General features: G+C 44.3%; 1 protein-coding gene across 3 annotated transcripts in view; it reads right to left on the reverse strand.

Moving 5' to 3' along the window:
* LOC124111678 (SID1 transmembrane family member 1-like) overlaps positions 1-19,952 on the reverse strand; it is a 69,580-nt gene that overhangs the window by 27,125 nt on the left and 22,503 nt on the right. The window contains exons 8-11 of one of the 3 annotated variants that reach the window (XM_048402156.1): positions 18,021-18,064; positions 15,340-15,405; positions 6,386-6,451; positions 3,519-3,661 (exon numbers count right to left, since the gene is read on the reverse strand). In XM_048402156.1, coding sequence (XP_048258113.1) covers positions 3,519-3,661; positions 6,386-6,451; positions 15,340-15,405; positions 18,021-18,064 — 319 coding nt within the window. Of the gene's footprint in view, positions 1-3,518; positions 3,662-6,385; positions 6,452-15,327; positions 15,406-18,020; positions 18,065-19,952 lie in introns of all 3 variants that reach the window. The other 2 variants (XM_048402155.1, XM_048402157.1) reach the window with 2 other exon arrangements.

The raw sequence follows: 19,952 nt of genomic DNA on the forward strand, positions 1-19,952 counted from the left end.
TACCATGGATCTAAGCACTACCATGGATCTTAGTACTACCATGGATCGGTGTCCTATTAAGGATCTGAGTACTGCCATGGATCGAAGTACTACCATGGATCTGAGTACTACCATGGATCTAAGTACTACCATGGATCTAAGTACTACCATGGATCGGTGTCCTATTAAGGATCTGAGTACTGCCATGGATCGAAGTACTACCATGGATCTAAGTACTACCATGGATCTAAGTACTGCCATGGATCGGTGTCCTATTAAGGATCTGAGTACTGCCATGGATCGAAGTAGTACCATGGATCTAAGTACTACCATGGATCTAAGTACTACCATGGATCGGTGTCCTATTAAGGATCTGAGTACTGCCATGGATCTAAGTACTACCATGGATCTAAGTACTACCTTGGATCTAAGTACTACCATGGATCGGTGTCCTATTAAGGATCTGATACTGCCATGGATGTAAGTACTACCATGGATCTAAGTACTACCATGGATCGGTGTGCTATTAAGGATCGGTGTCCTATTAAGGATCTGATACTGCCATGGATCTAAGTATTACAATGGATCTAAATACTGCCATGGATCTAAGTACTACCATAGATCTAAGTACTACCTTGGATCTAAGTACTACCATGGATGGGTGTCCTATTAAGGATCTGATACTGCCATGGATCTAAGTACTACCATGGATCTAAGTACTAAGTATTACAATGGATCTGAGTCCTAAAATGGATTTGAGTACTACCAAGGATCTAGATACTACCAAAGATCTGAGTTCGAATGAGGTTGTACGTCCTACCAAGGATCTAACTACCAGCATGGAGGCGAGTCCTACCAAGGATCTAAAGACTACGATGGATGGGAGTCGTACCAAGGATCTAACTGTTACGATGATGGATGAGAGTCCTACCAAGGATCTAACGACTACGATGGATGGGAGTCGTACCAAGGATCTAACTGCTACGATGGATGGGAGTCCTACCAAGGATCTCACGACTACGATGGATGAGAGTCCTACCAAGGATCTAACGACTATGATGGATGGGAGTCGTACCAAGGATCTAACTGCTACGATGGATGGGAGTCCTACCAAGGATCTAATGACTACGATGGATGGGAGTCGTACCAAGGATCTAACGACTACGATGGATGGGAGTCATACCAAGGATCTTACTGCTACGATGGATGGGAGTCCTACCAAGGATCTAACGACTACGATGGATGGGAGTCGTACCAAGGATCTAACTGCTACGATGGATGGGAGTCCTACCAAGGATCTAACTGTTGCCATGGATGGGAGCCGTACCAAGGATCTAACTGCTAACGTGGATGGGAGTCCTACCAAGGATCTAACTACTAACGTGGAAGGGAGTCGTACCAAGGATCTTACTGCTGCCATGGATGGGAGTCGTACCAAGGATCTAACTGCTGCCATGGATAGGAGTCCTACCAAGGATCTAACTGCTACCATGGATGGGAGTCCTACCAAGGATCTAACTGCTACGATGGATGGGAGTCCTACCAAGGATCCAACTGCTACCATGGATGGGAGTCCTTCTAAGGATCAAACTACTAACATGGATGGGAGTCCTACCAAGGATCTAACTACTAACATGGACGCGAGTCCTACCAAGGATCAAACTGTTACGATGATGGATGAGAGTCCTACCAAGGATCTAACTGCTACGATGGATGGGAATCCTACCAAGGATCTAACTGTTACGATGATGGATGAGAGTCCTACCAAGGATCTAACGACTACGATGGATGGGAGTCGTACCAAGGATCTAACTGCTACGATGGATGGGAGTCGTACCAAGGATCTAACGACTACGATGGATGGGAGTCATACCAAGGATCTAACTGCTATGATGGATGGGAGTCCTACCAAGGATCTAACTGCTACGATGGATGGGAGTTCTACCAAGGATCTAACTGTTGCCATGGATGGGAGTCGTACCAAATATCTAACTGCTAACGTGGATGGGAGTCCTACCAAGGATCTAACTACTAACATGGAAGGGAGTCGTACCAAGGATCTAACTGCTGCCATGGATGGGAGTCGTACCAAGGATCTAACTGCTGCCATGGATGGGAGTCCTACCAAGGATCTAACTGCTACCATGGATTGGAGTCCTACCAAGGATCTAATGACTAACATGGATGCGAGTCCTACCAAGGACCTAACGACTACGATGGATGGGAGTCGTACCAAGGATCTAACTGCTACGATGGATGGGAGTCCTACCAAGGATCTAACGACTACGATGGATGGGAGTCCTACCAAGGATCTAACTGCTACGATGGATGGGAGTTCTACCAAGGATCTAACTGTTGCCATGGATGGGAGTCATACCAAATATCTAACTGCTAACGTGGATGGGAGTCCTACCAAGGATCTAACTACTAACATGGAAGGGAGTCGTACCAAGGATCTAACTGCTGCCATGGATGGGAGTCGTACCAAGGATCTAACTGCTGCCATGGATGGGAGTCCTACCAAGGATCTAACGACTACGATGGATGGGAGTTCGACCAAGGATCTAACTGCTACGATGGATGGGAGTCATACCAAGGATCTAACTGCTACGATGGATGGGTGTCCTACCAAGGATCTAACAACTACGATGGATGGGAGTCATATCAAGGATCTAACTGCTACGATGGATGGGAGTCTTACCAAGGATCTAACTGCTACGATGGATTGGAGTCTTACCAAGGATCTAACTGTTGCCATGGATGGGAGTCGTACCAAATATCTAACTGCTACGATGGATTGGAGTCCTACCAAGGATCTAACTGTTGCCATGGATGGGAGTCGTACCAAATATCTAACTGCTAATGTGGATGGGAGTCCTACCAAGGATCTAACTACTAACGTGGAAGGGAGTCGTAACAAGGATCTTACTGCTGCCATGGATGGGAGTCATACCAAGGATCTAACTGCTGCCATGGATAGGAGTCCTACCAAGGATCTAACTGCTACCATGGATGGGAGTCCTACCAAGGATCTAACTGCTACCATGGATGGGAGTCCTACCAAGGATCTAACTGCTACCATGGATGGGAGTCCTACCAAGGATCTAATGACTAACATGGATGCGAGTCCTACCAAGGACCTAACTACTAACATGGATTTGAGTCCTACCAAGGATCTAACTATTAACATGGATGGGAGTCCTACCAAGGATCTAACTGCTACGATGGATGGGAGTCCTACCAAGGATCTAACTGCTACGATGGATGGGAGTCCTACCAAGGATCTATCTGCTACGATGGATGAGAGTCCTACCAAGGATCTAACGACTACGATGGATGCAAGTCCTACCAAGGATCTAACTGCTACGATGGATGAGAGTCCTACCAAGGATCTAACTGCTACGATGGATGCAAGTCCTACCAAGGATCTAACTGCTACCATGGATGGGAGTCGTACCAAGGATCTAACTGCTACCGTGGATGGGAGGACAGAAATACAGGCACGCAGCTCATGACTCTGTCCTAGGAGGCCACCATACCTTTGTCCTAAAGATGTCCTTCTCTTCATTAGCATCGTGTAGAAAGTCAACGTCAGACTCGTCCAGTGAATCAGCCCGATGATGTCCAGGTGGCGTTTGTGGCGGCGTGGCCTGCCCTGGCACAACGGGCTCCAACTCCTTCGCTGCAACATACAGGGTGTCAGGTGACTGTGATGAATGTTGAACAATCTGGGCCAGGCACACCATGCTAGATAGCCTATCGATGGCATGTCGGTAGCATGTTGATGGCATGTTGGTAGCATGTTGATGGCATGTTGGTGGCATGGTGATGGCATGTTGGTAGCATGTTGGTAGCATGTTGATGGCATGTTGATAGCATGTTGATGGCATGTTGATGGCATGTTGGTAGCATGTTGATGGCATGTTGGTAGCATGTTGGTAGCATGTTGATGGCATGTTGGTAGCATGTTGATGGCATGTTGATGGCATGTTGATCGCATGTTGGTGGCATGTTGATGGCATGTTGATGGCATGTTGGTGGCATGTTGATAGCATGTTGATGGCATGTTGGTAGCATGTTGATGGCATGTTGATGGCATGTTGATAGCCTATCGATGGCATGTCGGTAGCATGTTGATGGCATGTTGAGGGCATGTTGATGGCATGTTGATTGCATGTTGGTAGCATGTTGATGGCATGTTGATGGCATGTTGGTAGCATGTTGATGGCATGTTGGTAGCATGTTGATAGCCTATCGATGGCATGTTGGTAGCATGTTGATGGCATGTTGGTGGCATGTTGATGGCATGTTGATGGCATGTTGATGGCATGTTGGTAGCATGTTGATGGCATGTTGATGGCATGTTGATGGCATGTTGGTAGCATGTTGATGGCATGTTGGTAGCATGTTGATAGCCTATTGATGGCATGTTGGTAGCATGTTGATGGCATGTTGGTAGCATGTTGATGGCATGTTGATGGCATGTTGATGGCATGTTGGTAGCATGTTGATGGCATGTTGATGGCATGTTGATGGCATGTTGGTAGCATGTTGATGGCATGTTGGTAGCATGTTGATAGCATGGTGATGGCATGGTGATGGCATGTTGATGGCATGTTGATGGCATGTTGATAGCATGTTGGTGGCATGTTGATAGCATGTTGATGGCATGTTGATTGCATGTTGATGGCATGTTGGTAGCATGTTGATGGCATGGTGATGGCATGTTGATAGCATGTTGGTAGCATGTTGATGGCATGTTGGTAGCATGTTGATGGCATGTTGGTAGCATGTTGATGGCATGTTGATGGCATGTTGGTAGCATGTTGATGGCATGTTGGTAGCATGTTGATGGCATGTTGGCGGCATGTTGATAGCATGTTGATGGCATGTTGATGGCATGTTGATGGCATGTTGGTAGCATGTTGATGGCATGTTGATGGCATGTTGGTAGGATGTTGATGGCATGTTGGTAGCATGTTGATGGCATGTTGGTAGCATGTTGATGGCATGTTGATGGCATGTTGGTAGCATGTTGATGGCATGTTGATGGCATGTTGGTAGCATGTTGATGGCATGTTGATGGCATGTTGATGGCATGTTGGTAGCATGTTGATGGCACGTTGATGGCATGTTGATAGCATGTTGATGGCATGTTGGTGGCATGTTGATGGCATGTGAATAAAATGTCAGCTTTATTTCTTTTGTTTAAGCTTCAGTCAAAGTATTCCAGCTATATCATAATAATAATATTCCAGCTGTAAATAGTGTTGATTAAAGCTGTATACATGTTCAACCACATTCAAATACTGTAAGAGGTTTAATTTCAGAGGTTTATTTTCATGAAACCTCAAATCAACCCTGGTTGTGGTCTCGTCATATACAACTCAAAAAAAGTTAAGGACCACCCAATTCTTACATATGACCATATTTAATCATGCCATGAAAGAGTAACAACAGTAATATGTTTTGTTTGTTTGTTTGTTGTTTAACGCCGCACTCAGCAATATTCCAGCTATATGACGGTGCTCTGTAAACAATCGAGTCTGGACCAGACAATCCAGTGATTGACATCATGAGTATGATCTACGCAAATTGGGATACGATGACATGCATCAACCAAGTCAGCGAGCCTTACCACCCGATCCCATCAGTTACCACATACGACAAGCACAGTCGCCTCGTACGGCAAGCATGGGTTGCTGAAGACCTATTCTACCCCGAATCTTCATGGGTTATAGTAATATGAACGAATCGTGTGGTCCTTAACTTTTTGTGAGTAGTATACAACAAACATATGGCGAACAATTCAACTTTGGTCTCAGACTTGCTGAGTTAGCAAAACAGAACACCAGGGTATCAGTTTGGAACAATTCTGTCACATCAGAGGTTGGATTATACACAGCATTGTAAAGTATTCCGGTTATATCGGGGCATGTCAGCTTAATGTGGGAGGAAAGCCTGAAGTGATGCAGGTCTCAGACGTTTACCACTTCAGTGAAACACACAAGCACAGGTATGGTGCTTACAAACTTAAGAAACATAATCAGGTCGAAGTGGGATCTGAACCCATGATCATAGGGTTCTGGTGTGCCCAAGGGACGCAACTCTGCACAGCGAATCGCGGCGCCTTAGACGACTGCGCCACCCATGATTGGGGCGAAGTGGGATCTGAACCCATGATCATAGTGTTCTGGTGTGCCAAAGGGACGCAACTCTGATTGCAGTTACACCAGTGTGCCAGTCTCATGATGGGCTGAGGGAACGATACCCAACTCATGCCATGGGCAGTCAAAGACACTGACCATTTTGGGGAAACCGATGAGCATGTTTTAACATACCAAGAATCACAATTGAGGCGAATCTGGGATTCAAATCCTGGCAAGCTAAGGGGCACAACTCTTACCTAAATTTGAGCTCATGGACCCATAGGTGGCACCACTCTGCACAAAGGATTGAGAGCTGTCGATATCTGCAAACAATCCGTTCAAACACATCATTAGGACAAACAGAGCTATAAGGCATTTTTAAATATTATTCCTGTTTGCGAATCAGACAACACAATCAGATATAAAACTAACATCAAGGTATTATTGGGTTGCTTTTGATCCTGTCATGTGAGAGGGGAGATAACTCCGGGCTTGTCATTCAAAGAAACACAAAAAGCATCATATGTTTTTAATTATCATTCTGAAATATGTGAAAGACATGTGGGAGACATGTGATGATCCCTTGCTTGCATTTATACAGTGGAGCTGATCTAGGTCGCCTTTAGGTGAGGTGAAATGGGGTTTAACGTCGCGTCCAAGATTATTGCACTTATATAGCGACGTGCATGTACGTGTGTGTGTTTGTGTGGCTGCTTGTACTAGTCCGGACTGATGCCGATTTATAGTGCTAGCTCACTGAGATACCTTGCCGCAGTTTAACATGAATACCCCACTCAGACACAGTATACTGACTCCGAGCCGACCAGTCCTTGTTGCCATGTTGCCCCTTAATGCCGAGCGCCAGACAGGGTAACAACAAGTACCATCTTTTAACGTCTTTTGGTATGACGCGGCCGGGGATCGAACCCCGGACCTTCCGCTCTCTGGGCGGACGCTCTACCACAAGACCACAGAGGCGGTCTAGTTCGCCTTTAAAAAGTATTGTTGGGGGTTGAAGGAAAGAAAAAAACAATCTGATTGTTAGTAAACATGGCAAATACAAATTGAAATATTATTTAATGACATAAATATTTTGCTGATCTGTAAAAAGTATTGTCGGAAAGGTTGATATAAAGAATCACAATTTGGTTGGTAGCAAAGAAAATGAAATAACATTTCAAAAATATAATCTCTAAAAAGTATTGTGGGATAAAGAAAACACAATTAATTCAGATGGTCGTAAACAAAATTAAAAGAAAACGATTGGAAAAGAAGAAGCGCAATTAAACTAAAACCCAATGAAACACTCAACCAAGAAACATGAACAGCCAGAAACATGTGCAGCCCACGTGAGGAAACGTTTCCAAGGAAACAACAACCCCAACTACAGGTAATAAAGCCCTATCTTCCCGAAGCAAGCGTGTCCACTAGCCCATATCAAAGCCTAGTTTCTACATCTTCCCGAGGCAAGCGTGTCCGCTAGCCCATATCAAAGCCTAGTTTCTACATCTTCCCGAGGCAAGCATGTCCACTAGCCCATATCAAAGCCTAGTTTCTACATCTTCCCGAGGCAAGCGTGTCCACCAGCCCATATCAAAGCCTAGTTTCTACATCTTCCCGAGGCAAGCGTGTCCACCAGCCCATATCAAAGCCTAGTTTCTACATCTTCCCGATGCAAGCGTGTCCACCAGCCCATATCAAAGCCTAGTTTCTACATCTTCCCGAGGCAAGCATGTCCACCAGCCCATATCAAAGCCTAGTTTCTACATCTTCCCGAGGCAAGCGTGTCCACTTGCCCATATCAAAGCCTAGTTTCTACATTTTCCCGATGCAAGCGTGTCCACCAGCCCATATCAAAGCCTAGTTTCTACTTCTTCCCGAGGAAAGCATGTCCACTAGCCCATATCAAAGCCTAGTTTCTACATCTTCCCGAGGCAAGCGTGTCCACTAGCCCATATCAAAGCCTAGTCTCTACATCTTCCCGAAGCAAGCGTGTCCACTAGCCAATATCAAAGCCTAGTTTCTACATCTTCCCGATGCAAGCGTGTCCACTAGCCCATATCAAAGCCTAGTTTCTACATCTTCCCGAGGCAAGCGTGTCCACTAGCCCATATCAAAGCCTAGTTTCTACATCTTCCCGAGGCAAGCGTGTCCACCAGCCCATATCAAAGCCTAGTTTCTACATCTTCCCGAGGCAAGCGTGTCCACTAGCCCATATCAAAGCCTAGTTTCTACATCTTCCCGAGGCAAGCGTGTCCATCAGCCCATATCAAAGTCTAGTTTCTACATCTTCCCGAGGCAAGCGTGTCCACCAGCCCATATCAAAGCCTAGTTTCTACATCTTCCCGAGGCAAGCGTGTCCACTAGCCCATATCAAAGCCTAGTTTCTACATCTTCCCGAGGCAAGCATGTCCACCAGCCCATATCAAAGCCTAGTTTCTACATCTTCCCGAGGCAAGCATGTCCACCAGCCCATATCAAAGCCTAGTTTCTACATCTTCCCGAGGCAAGCGTGTCCACCAGCCCATATCAAAGCCTAGTTTCTACATCTTCCCGAGGCAAGCGTGTCCACTAGCCCATATCAAAGCCTAGTTTCTACATCTTCCCGAGGCAAGCGTGTCCACAAGCCCATATCAAAGCCTAGTTTCTACATCTTCCCGAGGCAAGCATGTCCACAAGCCCATATCAAAGCCTAGTTTCTACATCTTCCCGAGGCAAGCGTGTCCACTAGCCCATATCAAAGCCTAGTTTCTACATCTTCCCGAGGCAAGCATGTCAACTAGCCCATATCAAAGCCTAGTTTCTACATCTTCCCGAGGCAAGCATGTCCACTAGCCCATATCAAAGCCTAGTTTCTACATCTTCCCGAGGCAAGCATGTCCACCAGCCCATATCAAAACCTAGTTTCTACATCTTCCCGAGGCAATGGTGTCCACCAGCCCATATCAAAGCCTAGTTTCTACATCTTCCCGAGGCAAGCGTGTCCACTAGCCCATATCAAAGCCTAGTTTCTACATCTTCCCGAGGCAAGCGTGTCCACCAGCCCATATCAAAGCCTAGTTTCTACATCTTCCCGAGGCAAGCGCGTCCACTAGCCCATATCAAAGCCTAGTTTCTACATCTTCCCGAGGCAAGCATGTCCACCAGCCCATATCAAAGCCTAGTTTCTACATCTTCCCGAGGCAAGCATGTCCACAAGCCCATATCAAAGCCTAGTTTCTACATCTTCCCGAGGCAAGCGTGTCCACTAGCCCATATCAAAGCCTAGTTTCTACATCTTCCCGAGGCAAGCATGTCCACTAGCCCATATCAAAGCCTAGTTTCTACATCTTCCAGAGGCAAGCGTGTCCACCAGCCCATATCAAAGCCTAGTTTCTACATCTTCCAGAGGCAAGCGTGTCCACTAGCCCATATCAAAGCCTAGTTTCTACATCTTCCTGAGGCAAGCATGTCCACTAGCCAAAATCAAAGCCTAGTTTCTACATCTTCCCGAGGCAAGCATGTCCACCAGCCCATATCAAAGCCTAGTTTCTACATCTTCCCGAGGCAATGGTGTCCACCAGCCCATATCAAAGCCTAGTTTCTACATCTTCCCGAGGCAAGCGTGTCCACTAGCCCATATCAAAGCCTAGTTTCTACATCTTCCCGAGGCAAGCGTGTCCACCAGCCCATATCAAAGCCTAGTTTCTACATCTTCCCGAGGCAAGCGCGTCCACTAGCCCATATCAAAGCCTAGTTTCTACATCTTCCCGAGGCAAGCATGTCCACCAGCCCATATCAAAGCCTAGTTTCTACATCTTCCCGAGGCAAGCATGTCCACAAGCCCATATCAAAGCCTAGTTTCTACATCTTCCCGAGGCAAGCGTGTCCACTAGCCCATATCAAAGCCTAGTTTCTACATCTTCCCGAGGCAAGCATGTCCACTAGCCCATATCAAAGCCTAGTTTCTACATCTTCCAGAGGCAAGCGTGTCCACCAGCCCATATCAAAGCCTAGTTTCTACATCTTCCAGAGGCAAGCGTGTCCACTAGCCCATATCAAAGCCTAGTTTCTACATCTTCCCGAGGCAAGCGTGTCCACCAGCCCATATCAAAGCCTAGTTTCTACATCTTCCTGAGGCAAGCATGTCCACTAGCCAAAATCAAAGCCTAGTTTCTACATCTTCCCGAGGCAAGCGTGTCCACCAGCCCATATCAAAGCCTAGTTTCTACATCTTCCCGAGGCAATGGTGTCCACCAGCCCATATCAAAGCCTAGTTTCTACATCTTCCCGAGGCAAGCGTGTCCACTAGCCCATATCAAAGCCTAGTTTCTACATCTTCCAGAGGCAAGCGTGTCCACTAGCCCATATCAAAGCCTAGTTTCTACATCTTCCCGAGGCAAGCGTGTCCACTAGCCCATATCAAAGCCTAGTTTCTACATCTTCCCGATAAAAGCGTGTCCACCAGCCCATATCAAAGCCTAGCTTCTACATCTTCCCGATGCAAGCGTGTCCACTAGCCTATATCAAAGCCTAGTTTCTACATCTTCCCGAGGCAAGCGTGTCCACTAGCCCATATCAAGGCCTAGTTTCTACATCTTCCCGAGGCAAGCATGTCCACTAACCCATATCAAGGCCTAGTTTCTACATCTTCCCGAGGCAAGCGTGTCCACTAGCCTACATCAAAGCCTAGTTTCTACATCTTCCCGAGGCAAGCGTGTCCACTAGCCTATATCAAAGCCTAGTTTCTACATCTTCCCGAGGCAAGCGTGTCCACTAGCCCATATCAAAGCCTAGTTTCTACATCTTCCCGAGGCAAGCATGTCCACTAGCCCATATCAAAGCCTAGTTTCTACATCTTCCAGAGGCAAGCGTGTCCACTAGCCCATATCAAAGCCTAGTTTCTACATCTTCCCGAGGCAAGCGTGTCCACGAGCCTACATCAAAGCCTAGTTTCTACATCTTCCCGAGGCAAGCGTGTCCACCAGCCCATATCAAAGCCTAGCTTCTACATCTTCCCGAGGCAAGCATGTCCACCAGCCCATATCAAAGCCTAGTTTCTACATCTTCCCGATGCAAGCGTGTCCACTAGCCCATATCAAAGCCTAGTTTCTACATCTTCCCGATAAAAGCGTGTCCACCAGCCCATATCAAAGCCTAGTTTCTACATCTTCCCGATACAAGCGTGTCCACTAGCCCATATCAAAGCCTAGTTTCTACATCTTCCCGATGCAAGCGTGTCCACTAGCCCACATCAAAGCCTAGTTTCTACATCTTCCCGATGCAAGCGTGTCCACCAGCCCATATCAAAGCCTAGTTTCTACCCTTGCCACATCAAGGCCACATTTCTTGACTTTACCCTGGCTGAATGACATTCGTGTCAACAAAGACAGGCAGCAGTAAATCACTTTCACACGAAGGTTTACCAGTCGTGGATGTTGATTTTGTGAAATGTTCTCTGATTGGACTATCGATATGTGCGATGGTCCAATCATATTTAGCACAGGAAAGTGGGCTTGACGTGGCAAGGGTGGAAAAAAGACTTTGATAGAAAGGCTAGTGGACGCTCTTGCCTCGGGAAGATGATAAACCCCATGACACACAAAGCAATTAAAATGTCTGGCCACGTAGGATGGGAGACACCATAAAGTCTGCTGACAGATAGTGGTGTAACGATACGGCGATACAGTATTATATCCCGATGCACAGCCCACGATACGATGCATCGATTTGGAAAGCATGTATCGCGATACATACGATATTTTCATAACACAGTTTTACCTACCGTATTTTCTTGAGTATAGTGCACACTTTTTCTCCAAAAAACACAGCTGTGTAGAAGGGGTTGCGCATTATACACGAATTAATGAGTTTTGATGTTTTTCCCCCATGGAAAGACATTACCGTGAGCACGTAACACCGGAAATACCATGTCAACAAATCCATACTGAAGTTCGCAAATTATTCATGTAATTACACTGTCTGGCTATAAAAAAAAAGTGTTCTTTGTATATCTGGACTCATGTTTGTAACTTATTTCATTAATTTTATTCAAAATTCTTTTTAATATTGTTTTTATTAATTTCGGCGAAATCGTGTATGAAGCGATCGGAAGATCGCACAACTCACCATTATTAACAGCAACCACGGTCAGATTACCGCTATTTATGCCTTGAAAGGAATTTTAGTTGACCGAGAATGGATACATATATCATATATGCCATACTTTGATTCATTAAAAGTCATATTTGTTTTTGTTGGACGATTCTCGCGATCACGTGCACGGGAGCCTTGACGGTAACTGGTCAGACTGGTTCCATGTAAAAAATAATACCCGGCAATAGCGATCAGCTTCGCTTAGGGTTATTATTATTTTAAATGTGTTTAGTAAAAACTGCATCTAAATATATCATCTAATATATTATTCCTGATAAAAAAAAAGTTTCAGATACAACTTTTGCCGATCCTTGCATTAAAATACTGTAAAGTTATATCATTGGGTGTGTCTTGACCGAATCACCGGTAGATTCCAAGAAAACGTGTGTACATGTACAGCTGATTGCTGTGTCCGGCTTAGTTTACGAGAAAATACACAAGGTAATCTTAATCCCTGGATATAAAACAATGCCTGGCTGAACAAAAAATACAATTTAAACGGTAAATCAACATGTCTGGTGATTTTTTATCTCAAATTTCGAATTTGTACTGACGAAGTTTCTCATCACCCGTTCGTTTGCCGGACTTCGCTGAAGGGGTACGGTGTAATTTCTTTCTGCGCATAATATTAAAATTTCTTTTTTTTCCAAAATATTGAACCCGCTAGAGGGGCATGCGCATTATACATTGGTGCGCACTATACTCAAGAAAATACATGAAATACATGGGCGGATACAGCTTTTTTGAAAAGGGGGGGGGGGGGGGGGGGGCACAATTAAGTTCTATTTATTGTCTTTGGTGGTAATTTATACAGAAATAAAAGATTTTTTTCGAAATAAAAAGGGGGGGGGGGGGGGGGGGGGGTGCGCCCATGAAATACATTTAACAGTTTCAAAGCCAGTTTGTTGTTTCAGTAAAACATACTGTATTGCTGACAATTTGCTATAACAGTAAATAAACACCTTATATCTTCTTCAACTGTACTTGTCACATCTTTTAGAGAGCAGAAAGACATCAACTTGGCTTAGCTTGTACCAGTAAACACTGTATCGTGATACGTATCGTATCGCGACCCCTGTATCCTGATACGTATCGTATCGCGACCCTCCCGTATCGTTACACCTCTACTGACAGACAGAGCACACTCTCAGACATAAATCCCCAAACTCTCCCCACCATCTGGGTTGATGCCAAGGAAACGCTTCCAACATCACCCTTCCAAACCAACATGCCGAGAGATGCTCAATATTTGACAAAGGTGAGTGAGTGAGTGAGTTGGGTTTAACGCCGCTTTTAACAGTATTCCAGTTATATCACTGCGTGTCAGCTTAATGTGGGAGGAAAGCCCAAAGTGATGCAGGCCTCAGACATTTACCACTTCAGTGAAACCCACGAGCACGGGTATGGTGCTGAAAAAGCTAGAAACATAATCGGGGCGAAACGGGATTCGAACCCACAATCATAGGTTTCTGGCGTGCCCAAAGGACGCAACAATGCACAGCGAATCGCGGCGCCTTAGACGACTTGGCCACCCGTGCCCCCTTTAGACAAAGGAAAGCAAGACAAATTTCAACGTATGCAATCTGATTCAAAGTTAACAGAGACAAGTTGTCAACAAAATGTTGTCTTCAGACGGCAGCTTGGACAAGAGCCAGTCTCTTTTACTTGTTGACAGTCGCTGATAGATTGATTGTTTGTTTGTTGTTTAATGCCGCACTCAGCAATATTTCAGCTATATGACGGCGGTCTGTAAACAATCAAGTCTGGACCAGACAATCCAGTGATTGACATCATGAGCATCGATCCACGCAATTGGAATCGATGACATGCATCAACCAAGTCAGCGAGTCTGACCACCCGATCCCGTTAGTCGCCTCTAACGACAAGCATAGTCGCCTTGACCTATAGAAATTGCCTTGTGTGTCATGGGCTTATCGGAGATAGCTGCTGTCTAAAATTTGTATTAAAAAAGACAAATACAGTAAACTATATACATATAACGAACTGACGGATATAACGAAATGTGTTTTGATCCCGTCCATTTGCTGTATATATGCTTATAACGAACTACGGTTATAACGAACTACGGTTATAACGAACTAAAATTAGTGTTTCCTAACCATAGTTTACTGTAGTATTCACAATGAGCATGATTAACTGTATGGTTACGACAAAAATAAATATGCCATTGGATTATATTTTACCACCAAAAGCGATGTCAATAACTATTCTAAATTAGAAACTGGTAATTTATTATTGGGGTGGACGGTGAGATTGGTCTTAGGACAATCTCATTAAACTCAGATCTTAGTTCTCGCTACTGCTAAACAAAGATCTGAGAACATCCCATTACGGGTCACGTCAGAATGACCTTGCACAAAATTTAACCGACCAGTGGAATGAGTGACAAGAAGTCGACATTAGCCAATCAGAAGGCATCTTTCTCATGCTTTATGGAACTAATTTCAAATTGGCGACTATGCTTTGAAACATATTTTGACAAATTCTCGATTAAAAATTTGAAACCTGAGCAAAAGAACATTCTGGAATGGCTAATAGATGGTCTAGATTGTATGGATTCAGGCGTTAAGCCCATAACTATCATTCGGAATACCCTGTGTTAAAGTTTTCGAGGTTGCATGATTAAATATCACATTCTGACGGTCACTTTCATGATCAGGTAACAACGCTCTGATTGGTCAGATGAAAGGTTGTTCTGACGTGACCCATAATGGGATGTCTCAGATGTTTGTTTAGCGGTAGCGAGAACTGAGATCTGATTTTATTGAGATCGGTCTTAGGGTGGGATCATATTTTGTGGACAGCCCCCAAAATTTAAGGCTTTTCAATTATTGACACTAAAAACCAAGGCATTTCAAGAGAGACCTTAAAATTAAAGGCCTTTTGATGCCTGTATGAACCTCATTAATATTTAAACACAAGCAGGCATTTGTTTAAGCAAGACAGTTAATGTGTTGACAAAAGGCAACAGGAAAACAACGCCCACTCCATTTTGCACTCAGAGACAACTACGACAATCTACAGTACAACAAGTAGCATGCACCGTCATGGTTACCGCTAGGCGTCCCTGCATTCTGATTGGTTGTGTGGTATCCAGGTTGGATGAACCCTGTAAGTTTGTCTAGAGGAAGGAAAGGCGAACATTCACAGAAAGTCACAGATTATCCATGTGAGAATCATCCACTAAAGTGAAACCTCATTAATCCAGACAACATCAGGCATCGACCATTTGATATTCTGGGGGTGGGGGCTGGGATTTTGTCTGGAGATATTTTTTTCAGTTACAGCCACAAAACCAGAAATTTGTTTCATCAACACTATGAGCATGCATAGCTTTCTTGCCATGATGTAATTTTTGTTGCAGAAAAGTTTGTTTTTTCCTGGGACAATTTTATTTCTCTCGATAAATTCCCCAAAATAAGGCAAGTTGAAATGGGTGTTAACGTTACGTTAAAGATTATTGCACTAAGATAGATGCATGCATGCATGCATACATGCATGTGGACCAGTCTGGAACGGTATACATTTTTATTCGTTTTTTGTTTGTTTGCCGCACTCAGCAATATTCCAGCTATATGACGGCAGTGTGCAAATAATTCAGCCTGGACTAGACAACCCAGTGATTGACATCATGAGCATCGATCCAAGCAATTGGGATACATTGACATGCATGAACCACCCGATCCCGTTAGTCGCCTCCTACGACAAGCATAGTCGCCTTTTATGGCAAGCATGGGTTGCTGAAGACCTATTCTACCCCGGAATCTTCACGCAGTCTGTATTCATGTAATGGAGGACACGACATGACATGATAACGACAAAATGAGACACAGACAAGAGACCCACCAAAATTGTCACAAGTCCCCTGGAATTAAACATGCATGTTAAACGCACACAGATGAAGCCCTGTTATATTAAGCTGTGAGACTTGTGTGACCTGCTCCAATACATAACAGAGCTCCAGATAAGCTTTTGGTGTTGTGGGTATTTTACCCATGCATTTTAAAATCATTGGGTATCGGTAATTCTATCTGGGTATTCAAATTTCTGTTACCCACTAGTTTTTACACATGTGGGTATTTAAGTTCGATATTTAAAAACACTATTCATCTAGTCCCTGCAAACTGGTGTCTTGTGGGTTAGAGAGATTTATAGGACTCAAAAATACCACGATACTTCCACAAGAAAGTTTGATGGCAAATGATCGTGATATAACTGTCATCGTGGAGTTTGGCAAGGTTGACGGAATGCCCGTTTATAATTTCAAAATAAGTTACTGATTTGCTAATCGAATATGCAGAGTAGCTTCACAATATTTTGATGATACGCACAAGTTTTATTTTTGTAGAGTATCTGTAATGTTCGTTGCATATTTGATACGTTTGGATTTTATTTTACTTTGTATTTCTGCATTTCTGATGCGTATTATACGCAGATACGCAGCTTATCTGGAGCTCTGAGCTGTGAGACTTGTGTGGCCTGCTCCAATACATAATCATTATTATGGTGATTATTATACAAATAATTACTCAAAATGCAAACACAAAGACACAAGGACCCGCCCCGAGGTGGTCTGTCCGGCCTGAGGGCGCAGACCATGCCCCGATTAGGCCGACGAAGGGGTCGGGTCCTCAGGTGCTTGGTTTCCCACACTGACCTCATTAAGAGTAATCATTCATTTTGTTATCCCAAATTCATCTTAAAGATTATGAAGTCTTTAAACCATCCTCTGTTTCATTACAGTAACTTAGGGGCGAACTGTAAAAAGTTCAAACCAGACGCCATCTTGTTTTCTAGCAGACGAGTCAATATTTATCACTCGACAGGTCAATACTGATCATGTGACGAGTCAATATTCGAGGTCAGTATCAGTCACATGATCTCGGGGTCTAAATTGAAACGTATTGTTTCGTCTCATGGTACAGATTAACCAATGGAATTGCAAGATTTTAATCGAGGTATAACAAAAAGATGTGTTGAATATATTCATGTATGAATGGCTGAAGAACGAAACGAGTCAAAATTTTGGATGTGGATTTTGTTCCCAAGGAGTGAGTGAGTGAGTTGGTGAGTGAGTTAGTGAGTTGGGTTTAACACCGCTTTTAACAGTAATCCAGTTATATCACGGCGTGTCAGCTTAATGTGGGAGGAAAGCCTGAAGTGATGCAGGTCTTAGACGTTTACCACTTCGGTGAAACCCACGAGCACGGGTATGGTGCTGACAAACCTAGAAACATAATGGGGCGAACTTGGATTCGAACCCATAATCATATGTTTCTATGCCCAAGGGACGCAACTCTGTACAGCGAATTGCGGCGCCTTAGACGAATGGCCCACCCATGCCCCCTTGTTCACAGGGATGGGTTGTAGAGAGGATGGTCATGAGTATCTCCAGTTTCAGATCATTTTTTTTATTAGCTGCGTCATGTGTTGTTAGCGGATGATGGGTCGATTAACATGATCAACTTTCACCACTTTTGTTGAATAGGTAAAAACCTTTTAATAAAATGAACTATTAATATTGATCATTAGCTGGTATGAGAACGGATATTTTCCTTTTCAGCTGAAACGTCTTTGCAATGGAACGTGGTCCATAATTTGGGGTGTTAATGGGGGAAGCCATCACATTTTAACAAATTTGCGGATATGCGGAAGATTCTCACCCCTACATTAGGGCGGAGCCCCCATACATTTGTCTATGATATGAGTTACTGAAGTGAATAGTTGGAAGCTCACCTCGCTCCGAGTCCGAAATCTCCATAAGGCTCTTACTGGTGCCACTGAAAGAACAAAGAACAATGTTCAAATGAACTCTTCACCATGGCAACTGAGTTGTCAATAGTTGTCAGGATTGTAGTACCTGCATGGATGTAATACAAGCAAGAAGTACTTTTATCCCAGCCCCTGTGCAGGATGATATCTAAAAACCCCACAAAAAAACTCCTCAAACATCTTCCTGAAAAAAGAATTACTGGGCTCGATCGTAGCGCCACCAGTGGCTATTAAAATTTATGTCCCCTCTAAGCCTCTCCTATGGACCAATAAGATTCCACCTCTCGTATCACTTGCGTTTGCTTCACCCAAAATGGTGGCGCCCAGTCAGGACGATCTGATCGATAATCAAGATCTACATTGTGATAAAACGGGTCTTACATCGCGAAGTGCATCAAATCACGTGAGCACCTTGATTAAAAACATGAAAAGACTTGAAAAATATCTGTTGACAACGAGTTGGCGGTGCACATGCTTTGCAAATCCTGCAATCGACCGAAATCTGCATGATAGTTTACGAACCGGATTTCGATTTCGGTGCGCGATTTTGATTGGACTATGCATAGACTCGTTAGTTCAGCCAAAATGTAACTCCATAATACAAGCCTAGTTCGGCAAGGGTGGAAACTGGACTTTTATAGTCAGTTAACTCTCTTGCCTCAGGAAGATGGACCTCAAATTTCCCACCCTTGATTTTCAAGAGGAATTTTGATTTGCTACAGTACTCAGTCTAATGGACCAATCCGAATGCAAGTTACAAACCAGCCTCAATGTCGGGTTGGTGATAGCGACAACATGGTGGCAAGAGATAAACTGGAGACTGACATGTACACGAAAGCCTCAAATAGCTTTTTGATGGAAAGGATGTCTTCATGTCCACTTTAACTGGTGGGACCGCCTCCGTGGTCTAATCGTAGAGCGTCTGCCCGGAGAGCAGAAGGTTCGGGGTTCGATCCCCTGTCGCGTCATACCAAAAGACGTTAAAAGATGGTACTTGTTGTAACCCTGTCTGGCGCTCGGCATTAAGGGGCTAAAACAAGGACTGGTCGGCTCGGAGTCAGTATACTGTGTCTGAGTGGGGTATTCATGTTAAACTGCAGCATGGTATCTCAGTGAGCTAGCACTATAAATCGGCATCAGTCCGGACTAGTACAAGCAGCCACACACACACACATATACACGTGCATGCACGTCGCTATATAAGTGCAATAAGCTTGGACACGACGTTAAACCCCATTTGGGGCAGTCAGGTAGCCAAGTGGTTAAAGGGCGGGTAATTCAGATCATGGGAACTACAGGAATGGATCCTGGAGATACAGAGGATGTTTCATACTTGACCCTGTTCACACTGTTAGACACCATACAGAACACACTGGGGGTAGATCAGATTTTGTCACACAAACATACTACACTGAAAATCTCTGTATCTGTGAACATGTATTTTGTTTGTTTGCTTGTTGTTTAACGTCGCACTCAGCAATATTCCAGCTTTCTGACAGCCGTCTGTAAACAAGCCAGTGATTGACATCATGAGCATCGATCTACGCATTTTGGATACGATGACATGATGATGATGATGACGATTTCCGTTAGTCGCCTCTTACAAGCATAGTTGCCTCTTTCTACAAGCATGAGTTGCTGAAAACCAGGGACCCGTTCCACAAAGCGATCTTAGCGCTGCGACTGCCGTAAATCTATGTTAGAGTATGGGAGTTATGATAGTCTTAGCGCTAAGATCCTTTTGTGGAATGGGGTTCCGATTTAAGTAAAATCTTACCCAGGATCTTCATGGGAACGTGAAGATGAAATGATGTTACATGCAGCACTAGAAGAGTGTAGATGATTTTGCAAACTGAACGTTCATTCTCCTCCAAAGTATAAATCACCTCCACTCAT

Source organism: Haliotis rufescens, unplaced genomic scaffold, assembly GCF_023055435.1.
Source record: "Haliotis rufescens isolate VD_foot unplaced genomic scaffold, xgHalRufe1.0.p SCAF_24, whole genome shotgun sequence".
In the NCBI taxonomy this organism is placed as follows: Eukaryota; Metazoa; Mollusca; class Gastropoda; order Lepetellida; family Haliotidae; genus Haliotis; species Haliotis rufescens.